Source organism: Centruroides vittatus, unplaced genomic scaffold, assembly GCF_030686945.1.
Source record: "Centruroides vittatus isolate TY-2023 unplaced genomic scaffold, ASM3068694v2 contig_900, whole genome shotgun sequence".
Taxonomy (NCBI): Eukaryota; Metazoa; Arthropoda; class Arachnida; order Scorpiones; family Buthidae; genus Centruroides; species Centruroides vittatus.
Window position 1 is genome coordinate 2,139,384 of NW_027122591.1, and position 18,003 is coordinate 2,157,386.

The following is an 18,003-nucleotide window of genomic DNA, read 5'->3' on the forward strand; positions in this document are numbered from 1 at the left end:
TAAAGAAACGTACATAAAAATAACATAAAATATTCTTTACTTTTTAAATTTTAAAACAATCCACTTAGTCAAATAGCTCAATATGAGTGGCTAATGGATGGAATCAGAGATGGTCCAGGTAGGTGTGCAGTGTGCGCATGCCAAATCACAAGGGTGCCGATACCGATCAATGTCAAATGCCTCTTGTTGCATCACTAGTGTACTGTACCTCAAAGAACGTGACAGGGTTGTTGTAAATTTTAAACGTTTCTCATCGTAGCTGTAAAAATGTAAATATGTTAAACTTAATACTAAGTAGATTGTCCATCATTTGTTTTCTAACTAATTCATTTTAGGACCAGTGTCCAAAATTTACAAGTTTTTAGTCACTCTCATTGAACTGGAAAAATTTCTGTGATTATCATCTAATATTACGAAGAAATTAGTCCCCACTGTACTGGGCTAGAGATTGGTTTGGTTAAGCTTTTGTTTAAGTAAAATTCTGGTTCTTTCGGAAGGGTTTTATTTATGTCCCAAATTCCCTAATCTCTTAATTATTTAATTACTTCTTAAGTAAAAATAAGTAGAAACCAGTTACTTTGTACCTGAATATTTGTAGTCTTGGGAAAACAGTGGAAAGACAAATTTTATGACAATGGATATATAAATCGTAAATTTAAAAAAAATAAATTCTGGAGTTTTTTTGTAACTTGTGCATATCATTCATTAAATTTGGTTGTAAATGATGCTGCCAAAGTAACAGTTAATTTTTTAACATTGTACAAGAATTTGTACACTTTTTTTCTACATACTAGTGATGTAACGAATAGTATATTCGGCCTCAACCGAATACCGAATATTCGGCTAGGAGCGTGGCCGAATACCGAATATTCGGCCAAACTATTCGGCTTGATTAACGCACGTACGAAAATTGGCGCGCAAACCGCATTATGGCAAAGATCGCGCACCGTGCTCTATTGGCCCGCTGTCACTACGATTTTTTCTTCCATTACGTCTAAATTATTTAAATTAATTAATTAAATTATAATTATTAAATTTAATATGAGATGGAGCCTAATGTCTACCTCTAGTACCAAATTGGTTTATAATTTATGTAATAGCCGTTAATAGCCCGATATGATTCAAAAGTTGTTGGTATTTAGATGTAAGTTATAACTTATAAGTTATTTTATTTGCAATCGAACATTTTAACTCTTTAATTAAACACTAAAATTTTGTTTTTACTATTTGTAGACTGAATAGTACCCTAAGGATATACTTTAGTGGTGACATAATATGGTCTAGTTTCTCCCCAGTTGTGGAACAGTTCAAATATATTATTGGGGAGTTTCTATTTGTGAAGTTTTGTGATATTTTGTTGCTATTGTTTTTGTCAATATTTTTAAAATTAACATGATTTCAAATGTTATCTTTTGTATATAATGAAAATGCTCATTGTTTGCTTTATATATAAAATAAATTATATATTAGTTACTCATCTTCTAGAAATAGATAAATAATTCTTTCATTAAATACGATAAGTTTCAATAAAACGTTTCGTAACTCATTTTAAGATATCGTATAAATATTAAAATATACGCGAATACGAATATAACATAATTAACTAAACAATAACATCAATGCCCGATACATTCTAACCTACACGCCATCAATGCCATAAGATAAAGAGGCTAGATAAAGACTATAATATTATTCAATTACGAAATAATTTAATACTAGAGTTAGATGCTATTTCTTATTAACTTTAATAATTATAATTTAATGTTCAGCATTAATAAAAGTTATCAAAATGATTAATTTACTGTGTTTTTGTTATTTCTTACTCCTGTTTTCAGGTATTCGGTATTCGGCCGAATAGTGATTAAATATTTGGTATTCAGCCGAATACCGGGTAGTAACCGAATATTCGTTACATCACTACTACATACTCTTATAGATGGGACATACAAAATCATAATATCACTGGTTTAACATTGAAATCCGTAAGTAATATAAGATGGGAGAGCAGAATAAAAATATCAAATATTTTAATGGATTTTTTTTAAACTTTTGTCGGGTATACTATAGATTACTCCCTATGGAATTTCGTGTGTTTGGGTATATATCTGAACTCGGGGACAGAGACGAGTTCAACGATACTCTACTTTTGGACCGGAGACGAAAAATAAAACAGTTATCATACTTTTTTCCAGCGATCGCGCGATGATAGGGAGTCGCGTCGCTCTCCGCTAAGTCGACCTCGCTATCGCAATCGGGAGTCGCGTGCTTGCTGTTAAAATTGCCTTTAGTAGACGTTTCCCCCCCTTTTTTTTACTTTGTTCAAGAACTACCGTGAATCGATCACTAGTTTAGCACATGGCGGCATGTGGTGGCTCCCATACGAGAGGTCAGTCGGGCCGCCATGTTCGCTGCCATAAGTAACATTAACCGAAATGGCAATCGCGCGATGATCGGAAGTCGCGTCGCTCTCTCCGCTCTCACATCGCGTGTTTAATGCTCCGGGAGATGACCGTAGTCCGACGTCACGGTTTGCAAACTTTACCGCAAGATGGCAATACTAGCAACTACGGTGCCGTCTGCATGAGAGCATTAAAAAAGTATGGTAACTTAAAAAGTGTGATAACTTTTTTATTTTTCGTCTCCGGTCCAAAAATAGGGTACCGTTGAACTCGTCTCGGTCCCCTGAGTTCAAATATATAATCAAAGTCCTGAAATTCCATAGGGAGTAATCTATAGTACACCCCTTTTGTCAACTATACAGAACTATCATAAAAACATACCAGTAAACTCCTACCAGTTGGGTTAAGTTATAAATGTATTTATGATTCACATAATCAGGCAAGGGCAGCCAAATATCTAGCAGGCAGGTGGCTAACAGCCCAGAACCAGTCCGAGATAGAATCATTGGAAGCGTTACATGTGTGTAGCTTCCACCAGTTAAACTGCATGAGATTGGTGCTCTGTAAAGCACATGCACGAATGCCTATAATCTGGCTGTTTGGAAGCTGACCCAGTTTCGACAATACAATGCTTCCATTCCGCCACTGATATTCAAATATACAATAGCGATCTTATCGTTTTTTTTTCACATGTAGTATAGAAATTTGTAATAAGATACATAATGCAGTTATAATAAAATATTAATTTTAATTAATCCAAAATACGTTAAAATATGAAAATAATCGCACAATATGTATTTATTTTTTAGAAAATACAAGGGAAGTGGCGCTTCCACCACTTCCAATGATGGTATTCCACTGCTAAACTCACAGTTTTGAATCCTGCTTCATTGGGAGGTATATGTAAATGAGATTTTCTTCATCAATTTTGACATAGGAAATGAAGGGTTAAAAGTTATTTTGTAGACTACAACATTTATTATAATTTTTGTAATAAATTTTTTTAATAATTTAAGAAATCCTTATGGTCACTTCAAAATACACAATATGAATAGTTGTTTTAACTATCTCATCTTTCACTTATTTTAAATCTCTTGATTTTACATAATAAGAATAATATTCTATACATTAATGTAATAGGAAATTTTGTCTATTTAAAGAATTAAAACAAATTACACCACTTTTTTAAGGTAACTACGTTTATGAAAACTGTGTTGTAATAATCTTTAATCTACTGTACCATTCCCTTCTATGGAACTAATATAATATTTGTATAAATAAAAAGTTATCTAAGTGTAATCATTGCATGTGATAAACACTGCACTATTTAATCATTTAACTTGTAAAACTTATTTTATTAGCCATATTAATTATCTATATACTATTTACAAAATATTTAACATTAGAAAAGCTAAATTAATTTTAAAAACTGTTTAAAATATTTTATGTATTTAATTTGTCTAATTTTCCACAGTAATTATTTGATATTTGGTTATATTTTGATAAACATGTTTATTTAATATAATACTTAGAAACTGCTGTAAGAATTAATTAAAAGTTGGCAGAAAGTCAATTTACTATTTACATGTCTTGTTTCTATGCATAAACAACCAAGGTTTAAAACATGTGACAAAGGCTTTCTTTGTTGCAAAACTACACTAATTTTAAGTAACAGCTGTTTCACAAGTATTACTATCACTTTTAAAATATAATAAATCTTATCTTTTACATTTATATTTTTCAAAAATACATCAAAAAACTCGATTCAAATTCATTTTTATATATCAAAAATTTGTTTTAAATGCCTCATGTATTTCAATATATAATACAACAATTTTAGCTATTAATTTTTCTAATTTATTTTATATGAAAAATTGTCTATAATTTTAACATATAAAACTTAATTCTTTAATTTGAAGTGTGTCATTTATAAGCAGTTTTAGTGCTATTTTAAATGCTAATGATTTAAACAGCACACAATATAATCAGTGATACAATTACCTTTTGTTAAAATATGCCAAAATTATTTTAGTAAACTTGGATGCAAATCATAGAATGATTTAAATTGAAGTCAAAGTTAGATTTAATAAAAGCTTATCTTTGTTATGTCATATAGTTTGGGGTTTTTATAAAATTTGTTTTCATTATCTTATGTAAATAATTTAGATTTAGTAATTTTTTTGTTAATTTTTATGATAGATTATATAAGATTTATTAATTTTAAAATTAATCTGATAGCAAAATAAGATATTAAAGATACTTTATTGAAAGAAACAATTAAATGTTAAAATTAGCTCCATTTATAAGCAACACATTTCCTTCATTGACCTTCCACTCTTGGAAACTTCCTGGAAATTTTTTTTTCTGCAAGCAAGAATATTATGTCTCTGGATGGATGTCTTGTTTTCAATAATTTAAAAACAATGTACTGATACATTTTGAAGATTCTTCATCTTTGTTAAGAGAAAAAGTTGCTTGGTAAAACAATCTTATGAATATAGCAATTGAGAAAGTACAGGAAAATACTTGGGCCATAAACTCAGGCAACACACAATGACTAAGTACATTGTCCTGCCGAAGAATTTAATTTTTAGCAATTTTAATTTGAACATGCAAAATATTTTTGAAGCGTACAAGAACTCCTAAATCTTATACTTTGACAAATGAAATACGAAATGAAATTTGCATTGATATTTTAAAATCTTTCATTACTATCATGACAGTCATATGTACAGTTCATTCTTTTAAAGGAATGAAAAGCTCTATAGATAGCCTGTTTACATAGCTCTATGCGTATTCAGCTTCTTTTGAATAATTTTTGTTCTATTTTGTTTTATTTATATGACAAATTATTTATTTTTTGAAACAATAAAATTAATTAATTTAATTTTTAAATAAAAAATCCTTAATTTTACACAATAATTCCTTTTTATTTGATAATTCAAAGTTTATTTACAGAGAAAACTAAACTAAATGTAAATTTTTGTATATTTTCCTAAAATATTAATTCATAAAATTGTATAAACTATCAATTAAATACCTTTTTCAATTTAATTTAACCTACGCTAAACAATAATTTTTCCTTTAAGAAGAGGAATATCATCATCAATTGAGGTGAAAACAATGAAATATTTATATCAGTATTATAGTCCATCGGTACTACAATTTATTATAAAACAGTATGAAAGAATGTGACAGTTTGTCAAGGTACTTTGTTATTTGAATATTCTGTTACAAGACAAATTGGAACTGAAATCTGTAAAATTTTAAAGATTTATTTAAAAGATAAAAAAAAATATTCAGTCTACAATTTTTTTAAAATTTCAAATAAAAAATGGCCTAATAACAAATTGAGTAAAAAAAAAATCAAACCTATTATAAAAATAATTGATAAACCAATAATTTATTGCTACATACTAGTTAAAAGTATACTGATTTGTAGCAATATATTTCAATTATAGTCATTTCAATTAATTTTTCCTTTCAAACAGATTAGAAAAAAAGATAATCAATATAGATTTTACATATAAAATGTACAGTATATGCAAGTAGTTCATTCCAGTACATCCAACGGTGAAAACAACAGTTTTATATTATATGAGATATAAAATCGATCTGTTATTTTCACCTTTGAAACTGCAATCATTTCCAAAATGAAACAGATGATCGAGTATTCATTTTGTCATCTATTTGCATTTTTATTAGACACTCTTAAAAATTGTAATCAAACAATTTTTTGAAATTATGTAAATATTAAAGTACTAAGAAAAAGTGTGCACATATTTAATGCCAACCATTCTAAAATAGAATGCAAGGCACAATTTTAATACAATTTAGTTATTCCCTGTTCAGCTACCTATACAGTCAAACCTGTTTTTATGCGGGGGATAGGGACCGCATTAAAAAAAATCTCACGAAACTTCACGAATGGCTGTAAATAATAGTTTTCGCAACACAATTAAAAAATATTTTTTTTTTATGCGGTCAACAGGGACCGCATAAAAAAAAGTCTCACATAGAAAATAACTCAAAACCGTACGAAATAGAATTTATTGACAACAGATGTCAGCACTTGACTGCATCGTCTGGTCTATCGTCTGTTTTACATATTTTTGTCCAGGTGGTGTTTTGTTGACTTAAAAATAAATTATTTCATTTTTCGCATATTCATGCAATAATATTACTATAATAAGTGCATTTATGCTATAATAAGTTTATTTAGCTATAATAAGTCAACGTAAGACATGACGAATCGCACGAGACTAGTCGCCAACTATACCGCACAAATTAAAAATTCGCATTAAAAAAATCGCACAAATAAAAATCGCACATAAAAAGAGCGCATAAAAACAGGTTTGACTGTATTCTCAACAATAGTCATTACTATCCTTACATATATTATTTAGCACTTATAGAAAAAGTAATAATAGTGCATTGGTTCCAAAATTATTTGGTCAAATCCTCAACTTTAAAAAAGTATCTTTTTATCTACATTGATGAATGCAAAGCTATTCTAATAGAAAGATGAAAAACATTTTTAAATTAACATGGAACAGAATTAAATATAGAAACAAAATAAATTATATTTTAGCACATTTTCAAATTTCCCAGGTCAACTTTAGATATTTTAAATATGAAGATATGGTAGAACTCTGATTATCCGAACCATTACTTGTCCTCCTTTCTCTCTCCCGCTGACATCACACTACAATTCTCTTAAGTCATGCAACTTCATGAACAGTGACACCTATTTACTATGACAAATCTAAGTGATCAGTAGTATATTACTTGCACATTGATGAATAAGTAAATACAGTATATGTACAATATTGTGTTGCTACCCTATAATTTCATTTTTTACATGTTAATCCACTTACCGTATTTTACGGACTATAAGACGCTACAGACTATAAGACGCACTTTAATTTTTAAGCATTTTTTTTTTTTTTAAATACATATAAAATACATATAAGATGCTACGGACTATAAGACGCACCTGAATTTTGGAGGCAATTTTTCGAAAAAAATGCGTCTTATAGTCTGTAAAATATGGTATATGGATTTTTGATTATTCGAATCACCTGCAAAATGAATTACTGTATTTTACAGACTATAAGACGCACCTGAATTTTGGAAGCAATTTTTCGAAGAAAAAAGTGCGTCTTATAGTCCGTAAAATACGGTAGTTCAAATAATCAAAGTTCTATTGTAGCTTCAATGAAACAAATTTTCTATAAGACTAAATAACATATGCAGATATATTTTGAATTAATTTTTATACTTTTCTGTTAACGAGATACCAGAGAATAGGTACAGCAATGGGTAAGATTCAAGCTCTGAATGAGGGGTTTCTCACCACCCCCTGAATTGTTGACCCTCCATGAGACATTTGCTTCCAAAGATCAGTTTTTAACATGTATCAGTATACTGCCTATTCTACATGCTTCGCATGTAGTCGTGCACTTCTCAGGGGTATGGGAACTTACCCCCTACAACTATATACATCAAGTACTTCATGAACAATCGAGTGGGCTATTTGAAGCTGGCATAGTTGTGTGGGATAAATAGTTAAATGTGATAGTCTTAGTGGAGCAATGTGGACTACAGTATCATGCATTGAATTAAAGTTACAACTGGCACCCCCCATTAATGGAAAAGAACCTTAATTTCTTATTTGAAATTATTACTGACTATACATATTTTAGAATTTTGTTATAATAAAAACAGTATTTAATTTAAAAGTACACTCAAACCTGTTTTTGTGCGGTCTTTTTTTGTGCGATTTGTTTTGTGTGATTTTTTGTGTGCGGTATATGAATTTCAATCAAATTGGTATACTGCACAAAAATAATTGCACAAAACACATTGCACATATAAAAAATCGCACAAAAACAGGTTTGAGTGTATCATAATTTCATAAGTCTCAATGAAATAATTCTGAACAAAATGGACTTAAATAAATTTGAAAACTTAAAATAATTAATCATGACTATCATGAATAATAAAAAAAACATTTTGAAAAAGAAAAGAACTCAATGGAGAAAGTCAAGGGGATCAAAGAAAAAATTTAGGGTAAGAAAGCATTTTGTATAAGTTTAAAATGTGGAATATTGTTGTAAAAGAAACACAAATATTAAAATTAAAAAAGAAAATTCTATAGTAGTAAATGAGCAAAAGTAAATAACTACTGTTTCTTTGTTGATATCAAAACTTGTAAACTAAAAACCAGTATCAGACATTACTTTTATCAAAACTATAGTTATAAAATTATTGGTGTTTGCAATGATATCAATAAAAATCTATTAATTTTCTAAAGAAAAGCATATGAAATTAGAGAAAAGCTAAATTTTATTTTGAATTATTGTGAAACTTTATAACCATACTAAAATTATTTGAAACTACAATGCAGTTTTTTAAAGTTTAAATGATTGATTGAGATTCATTTTAGTTTCCAGAATATTGTAAGGAAGACTATTTACAAGTCTTATTCTAATCAATGCAGAGTTATGAACTTAAATAATGCAGTATGTTACTAATTTTTGTTTTCAATTGTCAAATGTACAAATAAATAAAAACTACTTTGTTATATATAAGAATTCTTCCTTCATCATTCTAAATCATTAAATAGATGTTTCTAAACTGAGAATTGTTAAGTATTTAATCAAAAAATTTATTTTGTTTAATAAAAATTGTTAATATAAAATAAGCAGTGGCTTGATTTGTAAAATTTCAGCTCTGAATGAGGTGATTGGGACCTTATTAGAGTTGTAGACCATGCCCACAGGACTAAAAATGTCAAAGGAACTGATAGTCTAAATGTGATCTTTTGAAGATAAGCCTCCCAAATCCAATGTTCTATAAATACATGATAGACTTAATGAAGTATGCAACACAACTCTGATTGCACCCTGGAAGTGGTTGGTGCACTAACATTTCTCATATTTTAAGCTTTTAGCTATCTCGAGTAAAGTGAAATACAGTTGATTTTTATCATTGTTTTGAGAAATACCTCTGGATTTTTTCACTTTTAAATTTTACCCCAGTTTTGAGTGTCTTCAAAGTTTCAGATAGGCTGATTTCAGGAGGAGCTATATCTTGCAAAGGGTCACGTGTAGACAGAACATTGGTTCCTTTGACTTTTTTTTACTTCTATGGGCATGGTCTACAGCTGTAAAAAAGTCCCAACCACCTCATTCAGAGCTGCAATTTTATGTCAATTTAATTTGTGTGTATTTATTGATGTAGATGTTGCCAAGTTTTGTAAACTTTTTATAAAATGTTCCATGCCTCTCACTTTATGTATTTCCAAGTTTTGTCTTTTTTTAAATAAATCTTTTAAAAAGCTTTAATCATTATCTTCTAATTAATCTAGGTTTCAATATAGCTAAAACAAGCACAATGCATTTTTAAAATCTCTACAGATTTCACCTGAATTTCGTTACATTGCATACTGTTCTGTTTGTTATTGCATGCTCTGCAGAATATGTATAGCATAGTTAAAAGTGATAAATAATGTAAACAGTAAACAGGAATTATTCAAAGCCATTTAGTATCTACTGCACGTAGACAGACGTTTCAAGAATATAAATATGTTAATTTAATAACATAAAATTCATAATTAAGCACATTTATATAAATATACACAATTCAAATATACTAGAAATCACATTTTATATCTAAGTGATCAGTAGTATATTACTTTCACATTGATGAATAAGTAGATACAGTATACGTACAATGTTGTGTTGATACCATATAATTTCATTTTTTACATGTTAATCCCCTTATATGGATTTTTGATTATTCGAATCACCTGCAAAATGAATTAGTTTGAATAATCAAAGTTCTATCGTAGCTTCAACGAAACAAATTTTCTATAGGAAACTCGGCATAATTCCGATTAATAAATAAACAAGCTAAATCACTCAGTTAAGAGAACAGTTATGAAAACCTTTTAATAAAACTTTTTTCCATTTATACGACCGGTTTAACCATCTATTCCGTCAAATATTTCTTCGTATGTTACGAAATGGTTCTAAAATCATTTCATTTATAAGGTTTGTCTTACTGAACCAAACATTTATCCCATTTATTTCTTCAAATTCACATTTTGTCACATTAAAATTTTCTCAAGCTATTCTGATGGAAGAGTGTTCTTTTCAGTAAACAGATGCAATATGATTTTATGTGAAATTAATTCAAACATATTGTTTCTCAAGTAAAGTAAGACCAACCATAACAAATAAACAGCTGTCTAGCAATACACTTATTTAACAAACTGATTTTTCTCCAGATTATTTCCATGGTTTCCCTCAATCTAAGTAATCACACTGTTTACCTTTCATTATTAAATCCTAAAATACTTCACTGTCAAATCATACAATTTAACAGAGATAACGCGAAGGTAAAGTTAAATCGTGCTTTAAATTACCTAAATAAACGTATCCAATTTTAAAAATAAATATATTTAATTTAAAATATATTATTATAACCTAATTATTATTAAATATAATAATAAAAAAAAAATACGGACTAACTTTTTAAAACGAACTTTTCGTTTGGGTAGAGAAAACTGCGGGGAATCGGAATCGGATTCACTCTTAGTTAATTCTAACAGTTTAAGTCCATCGGCATGGTTCTGCATCTTCTCGCGTCATCAGTCAATATTCAAACGTTCGAAAACATCGAAACGAAAATCGCCATCTTTGTTTACTGCCGTCTCTACTGAAGTCGTATAGACGCCTTCGACCAATAGCACAAATGTAGCCCAATTAAAAAAAAATAAATTAAATTAAAATTCGACGAATTGAAAAAAAATATATATACGTCAAACATTTAAGAATTATTAAAAATTAAATTTTTAAAACTATTTTAAAATTTAAATTATAAAAGATTGTATTTTAACACAAAGTACAGCCGAGTTTATAAATACTTAATTTAAAATTACACTTTTTTTTTTAATTGGATATAATTTTTATGACGTCATTTTACACTAAATAAAATTCAAATAATACACAATCTGACAAAATGACGCAATAATATAATAATTACAATCACGTAATACGTGTATTAAAATGTAGGCTATATTTATTGTAAAATAATTTATTGTCATCGATCAATATTTTAAAATTGCATATTGGTTCGGCAATTAATTAATTCATTAATTGCATTACTGGATCGAAATAAAATGCCTCCTCATCGTTTATAATTAAGTTTAACCCCCGTTAAAATGTAATTAACAAGCGACGGCAATTTCATAATAATAATACTAAAGTAATACGCGGAAGTTAACCTGATTTTGTTTACGCCCTGTGTTAATGCACGTGTATTCCAATCAGCTGGTAAACATTGGCCTTGAAGATGTCTCCGGGCATTATTATCATTTATATTCTAGGAATAATTAGTTTTAACTTGAATAGTAATCTGAGATCAAAATCAATTATTTATAGGAAATTTTTTCCAAAAATAAATAAATAAATAAACTAATTTATTATTGTTTTATATTATGAAATAATTTTTATGGATATATTTCAATATAAAAGCTTTTAAAATAGATGCGATCGTTGTTTATATTTGAATTTTACATATTATTTATATTAATTATATAATAAATCAAAAATTATTCTCGAAATTTGCTATTAATTAACCAACTTCTGATTGAGTATATTAAAATTATTATGACGAAATGGTGTTAAACTCCATTTAAAGAGAATACCATTACTTTGTGGCACATTAAATATTTTAATGGAAAACTTTATTTTTATAAAAAATCTGATTTGTTAATTAAAATATTAATAAAAAAGCAAGTAATTTTATAGGTACATATACACAGAATAGATTAATTGTAACTGGAAAAATTAAACAGTATTATATAGATAAAAACATCGTTCGAATTATTTTATATGGGTCACAGAAGAAATTAACCTTAAGCTCTACATAACTACATATTGCTGATTTAATAATCATGTCGTGCGAAGTATCAATTTAAACTAAATAGCTGTATAAGTTAAACAAACTAGAAATAATATTCAATGTTCCCTTATATGGAAAATAAAGAAAAAAAATGAGTTTAGCTGTGTCTATCTAGGCGTAAACATCTGTACTCCCTTCTGGAATTTTCATTAAAAATTTATGCAAAATATAATTTCTCCCGGAAGCAAATAATTGATACGATTTTAAAAAATCTTTTTAAAAAAATCTAATGGTTTATTTGTTTATTTAATTTTTTTATAATAGGTAAAATCTTAAAATGAGACTATTACCACGCTCGTGAAACAAAGTCCAAATAAAAAGTAAGAGGAAGTTTGTATAGCTTGTCTTACAATTGTTTTAATTGTTTAAAATTAAAACAATTTTCTTGGTAACCCTTTACACAATAAAAAATCTTGTTACTTAATATTTTATCAAAGCTTTCAATAATTTAAAAATATGTCACTGTTTTTGGGTTTTAAATTCTATCAGGAAATTTTTTTAAACGAAAAGAAAAGAAAATAATAAAAATGAAAATCTTACGAATGTTTTAAATTAAGAAATTTTTAAATATAAAAATCTCGTTAATAAAGAATAAATATTTAGGAATTTCTTGAAATTCTTATCAGATTTAATTGAAATTTAATGTTTAATTTTACAAAAATGGGATTTTGCTATTAGAAAAATTTAAATAACTTGAAATTATTACAAACTTTGACCCAAAAAGTTTTTTTTTCGGTTTTAGGTACGTCTATTAAATTTTTAAAATACATATATCTTTAAATTTAATTTAAAATAATTTATTAAATGTTTAATTATATATACAGAGTGTCCATCTATTCAGGAACATAAAAAGATTTCCAGCATTGGTTAAGTTAGGGTTTGGATTGCAGCGAACACAGTACACCATATATTACGTAACCGTGACATGCACCTATTCCGCTGTTATTTGCAACCCAGCACAACATGCAGGAGATGCCACAAAGAGTTGTCGAACATACTGCCCACAGCAGTGGTGCAGTATGATATTAAATTTATAACATAACGAACCATAATTCCTTCAGCACAGTTTAAGGACGGACGAGGCACTGTTTTCACGGAATGGAGTATAACTGTCACAATGTGCTCCATTAGACAGAGCGGGCTCCACGATGCACGCGACATACGCGACACAAAGTTTGGTGCGGAAGCTGGGAACAATGTTTGGTGCGGAAGTTGGGAAGCGGTTTCTCGGTCCCGTATTCATTGTATGAATAGTGACTGATATATGAATATCCTATAAACGACGGTGGACGATTAGTATAATGACTTGCCATTGGCGAAAGTACAGCAGGTTTCATAAGAGCACGCTGGAGTGCCACCTTATTTCGGGACACATTTGCATAGGTGGATTGCAGAACAGTTTTGCAACCACTGGATAGGACAACACGACTACGACCCTGTTCCACGGACACTACGTTCCCTAGACTTGACCCCTGTAGAATTTTTTTTATGTATTCACCTGTTTACGATGTATACCTAGGATGAACGGGGGGTGTTGGGAGATCGTGGTAAGAGTACACGACAGGCCTGTGAAACAGTGCTAGTGCCATCCGTAATGCCACGACTGTCTACATTTTTGTATTTCCCGTGAAGACAGTCGTTTTGAACATGTTTTCTAAGAAAATAAAGCCCACTTTTCATCTTTATCCTTTATAAATTATTTGTATGTTGTTAAATTGATTCCCTTTGGTTATTTTATCATGCATACACACACGAAATGCTGGAAATATATCTTTCCAGCATTTCGTGTGTGTATGCATGAGTGGCCATTTGAACATCCAGCCCCTGGATGGATGTTCAAATGGCCACTCTGTATATACGTTAGATGTAAACATAATTAAATATATAAATATAAATTTATAACTTTAAATAGCGGTTACACGCCGAAACGTATTAGTTATAATAATTATAATCAAACTATTTGAGAATTAACTGTTCAAATTTACCATTTGAAATTATTGGCTATATTACCAATGCTATATTATACGTGCCGGATAATATAATCGTGATCATAGAACTCATTTTCGCTACGCTGGACGACTATCTCTTGGTAAAAGAGTTGAGAGGGCTGTCCTTCTTGTGAATCGAAGGACTTAGCCCTAGAGTGTGAAGAGGAAGGAAGAGGGAAGAAGGTTAGGGAATAAGAGGGAAGAAGAAATAAAGCAAGACAGGAGAGTGTGAAGAGAAGCTGCCAAAGGGTCCCATGGGACCCCACGGTCATCTGCCTGGCCTTTATTGAATTAAAAAGCAGAACACATTTAGATACATTTGAAAAAGTAATCAGTATACAAAACAAAATTGCTTTTGATGGGAGTACTTGTCCCTTACAATAAATCAAGGTTCGCACAGTAAGAATTGTAAAAGTGTGTGAAACAAGAAAACAATTTTTTTTTTTTTTTTTTAAACAATAACAGTAATACTCTATTTACATTTATATACATTATTTACAATGGTCTTCTCAGTCAGCTACAGATTATGTGAATCTTGCGCCTAGATCACTTGTTTTCGTCTTCGGATGTTTGATCGGCGTCTTCTTCCTCGCTTGTTTCGTCACTGTACTTATGATTGCTGCTTTTTTGTGTGTCGTTGAGAGAAGTTTGGTTTGCTGCTTGCCGGTACGGGTTGATGAGAATTTTTGTGTCTTTGATGTATTGGTTGAGAGCACTAAAGAGGGTTTTATTACCCACAATGTCTTTTTCGTCCGGGGGCCAGTTGAATCCTGCGTAGAGTGTTTTCATTTGAAAGTTCTCCCGTTCTGTCGTGAATTTCGTGCACTCAAATAGGTAATGCTGCACATCGTCCTTCTTGCTGTCATCGACGTCACAGAGGTTGCTTTTCCTGATGCAGAAGCGGTGTAGATATTCCCCGAAGTTTCCGTGCCTTGTTAAGCACTGTGTCACACCAAAGTTCACGGTGAAGTGTTTGTTTTGAAGTCTATCTTGGATTGTTGGAAAGAATTTGTAGCAATAGCGTCCTGTTTCGGAGCTATCCCACTCCTGTTGCCAGAGATTTTGCGTGATTTTGTTTATTTGGCTTCTTATTTCAGTGAGTGGAATTCTGGCATATGCCTTTGTCGTGTTGGTTTTGGTTGCCCATTTGGCCAGTTTGTCTGCCTGTTCGTTTCCCACGTGGCCCTTGTGGGCTGGTATCCAATTATAGCTTAGATTGTGATTCTTGCTGGTGCTTTCGGAGATTGCAATAAGGTCCTGTGCAATTTTTGTGGCAATTTTCTTATTTTGTAGGATGTGAAGTGTTGCCCTACTGTCTGAAAAGATTTCGATTTGTTTCTCTTGATAGTTGTTTTGTTGAATATGATCGAGAGCTTTTACAATGGCATACATTTCTGCTTGTGTTATTGTACAGAAGTCTGCCAGCCGGATGGCTGCCTGGTAACATGTTCGGTTGTTTGGATCTTTAATTATTATACCGCTACCCGTTCCTGATAGTGTTTTCGAGCCATCAGTGAAAACCTTTAGGCTCTTATTACTTCTAGGATTTTCTTCATAATCTGTGTTTACTCTGTATGTCTCCATTTGTGCTGGATTTTCTATTGTTGTTGTCTTGTCCACTTCCTCTGTATCGTTCTTCTTAATTAGGTCTATGAGCTGTTTATCGTTTGGAAGTTGCCCTCTGTTTATTGCTTTATTTATCTCTGTATCTGTCATTTCTCCAATATGTTCTTTCTTTAGGTTCCCCTGCCAGATTATTTCAGTAGCTTTCAAGTATATGGGCTTCAATTTCGCCAAAACCAGCAAGGCATCGGTCGGTGCTGTCCGATATGCTCGACATATCCGAATTGCTGCTTTCCTTTGTATTGCTAGCAGTCTTCTCTTGTTATGCACCTTATGGATCGCCTCTCCCCACGTCTGGACCCCGTACAGCACCGCAGGCTCGATGGCTCCCTTGTAGATCATTCTCGTGTGTCTGCTGCTTAAACCCCAGGTGTTCCTGCTGATATGCTGTATGAGGTTTGCTCTTTCTGTTGTTTTTTTTGCAAATTTCTTGAATGTGAGTTTTCCAGTTGAGTGATCTGTCGAAGTGGATTCCGAGGTATTTAAGATTTTCTACGTTCTTGATGCTTTTGTTACCGATTTTAACCCCTACTGACTTTTTGAGATGACTGCCTTTATTTCTTCGTGTGCAAACCATGGCCTGACATTTCTGGTGATTTATTGGCTGTTTATTGTTAAAGCTCCAGTTTTCAATTATTTTTAATAACCTGTTGGTCTCATCTCTTAGGCGGTTACAGTTTCTGTGTGCGACCATTAGGAGGACATCATCTGCATATGCCTGAATTTTGACGTCAGATGTTTCTGGGATTTCCTGTAGTATACTGTTGAACGTTAGGTTCCAGAGACCTGGCCCGGCCCTGGAGCCCTGTGGGCATCCTCTAGTTATCCGCTTTATGATGTTTATGTTTTTAGTGAAAAAGCCTGCCTGGCGGTCTGTAAGATAGTCCTGTGTTAATTTCTTGAGATTCAGGGGGCAATTGATGTCGTTAAGCGTTTTTAATACGATTGGCCACCAGAGAAAATCAAAGGCCTTCTGGAAGTCAATTTTCACCAATAAGGCGTGTTGTCCTTTGTCCCATGCCTTCAGGATGAATTCCTTAACTTTTAATGTTGCTTGTGTAGTTGATTTTCCTTTCTTAAAGCCGAACTGCTTATCACTGTTGAGGTTGTGCTTGTGCAGGTGCCAATTTATTCGGTTTATGAGCAATCCATCTAAAACCTTTCCCATTGTAGGGAGCAGGCTTATTGGGCGGTAATCCATAGGTTTTTGAGGGTTTTCCATTTTAGGGATAAATTTGACGCTGGCTCGTTTCCAAGCTGTAGGAAACACTTTCATCCTTAGGCATTCGTTGAAGACATGGACTAGTGCTAAGGGGATTTCTTCTTGAATGGCCTTGATTGCTTCAGCCGTAATAGTATCCAAGCCTGGTGATTTCCTATTTGCCATGGTCCTGATGGCTCTCTGAACTTCCCTGAAGGTGAAAGGTTTGTCGTTGCTCCCAGTTGAGGGAAGATTTGATAATTCCCGTATTTGCTTATGGAGTGCCGTGTCTGTTTGCTGGTCGTCGTCTGGGAAGTGATAGTTTAGGATTTGCCGTATGTTATCTTCCATGTCTATTTTATTTTGGTTATTGTCAGTTATGTCGGGGATATGCGTTTTTTTCTTACGTTTAAAGACAGTTTGAAAGGGTATTCCCCATGGGTCTTTTTTATTCTCCTGGCTGCAGAAGTTTCTCCATGCCCTCGTGCGTTGTTTATTGATGTTCTTTTTATATTTTTTGAGTTTTTTATTGTATTCTGTTTTAAGTCTCTCCTGGATCTTTTCATTTTTGTTTTTGAGTATTTGCTTTCTTAATTTTCTGATTTCCATTTTATTATTAGTTAGTTCTTTAGTCCACCAGACCGTATTGATGAATTTCTCTTTTCTTGTGATTGTTGCTATCCTTTTTGCTTTGTTTATTGTGTTGGTGATGAATTCCACGTATGTTTCCAGGTCTTGTTTGGTCTTTATCTGAGGGAATTGGTAAGTGCGCCAGATTTCTGCGAAGGTTTGTTTGAATAAGTCCCAATTTATTCTGGTT

The 18,003-nt window shown here is 31.2% G+C and overlaps 3 protein-coding genes across 3 annotated transcripts in view; 1 reads left to right on the plus strand and 2 right to left on the minus strand.

The window, feature by feature from the left end:
* LOC136984023 (EF-hand calcium-binding domain-containing protein 14-like) overlaps positions 1–11,141 on the minus strand; it is a 41,435-nt gene extending 30,294 nt beyond the window's left edge. Inside the window, exon 1 of the mRNA XM_067280934.1 lies at positions 10,937–11,141. Coding sequence (XP_067137035.1) covers positions 10,937–11,043 — 107 coding nt within the window. The 5' untranslated portion in view covers positions 11,044–11,141. The remainder of the gene's footprint in view (positions 1–10,936) is intronic.
* The window catches only part of LOC136984026 (coiled-coil domain-containing protein 130 homolog), a 274,187-nt gene that overhangs the window by 25,177 nt on the left and 231,007 nt on the right, over positions 1–18,003 (plus strand). The window lies entirely within an intron of this gene.
* On the minus strand, positions 14,906–16,075 carry LOC136984078 (uncharacterized). The gene has a single exon (XM_067281004.1). The coding sequence runs from the start codon at positions 16,073–16,075 to the stop codon at positions 14,906–14,908; it is 1,170 nt and encodes a 389-aa protein (XP_067137105.1).

Bases quoted from the DNA above. Each gene is read 5' to 3' on its own strand.
- LOC136984078 (XM_067281004.1), bottom strand. From the start codon at position 16,075: ATGACAGATACAGAGATAAATAAAGCAATAAACAGAGGGCAACTTCCA.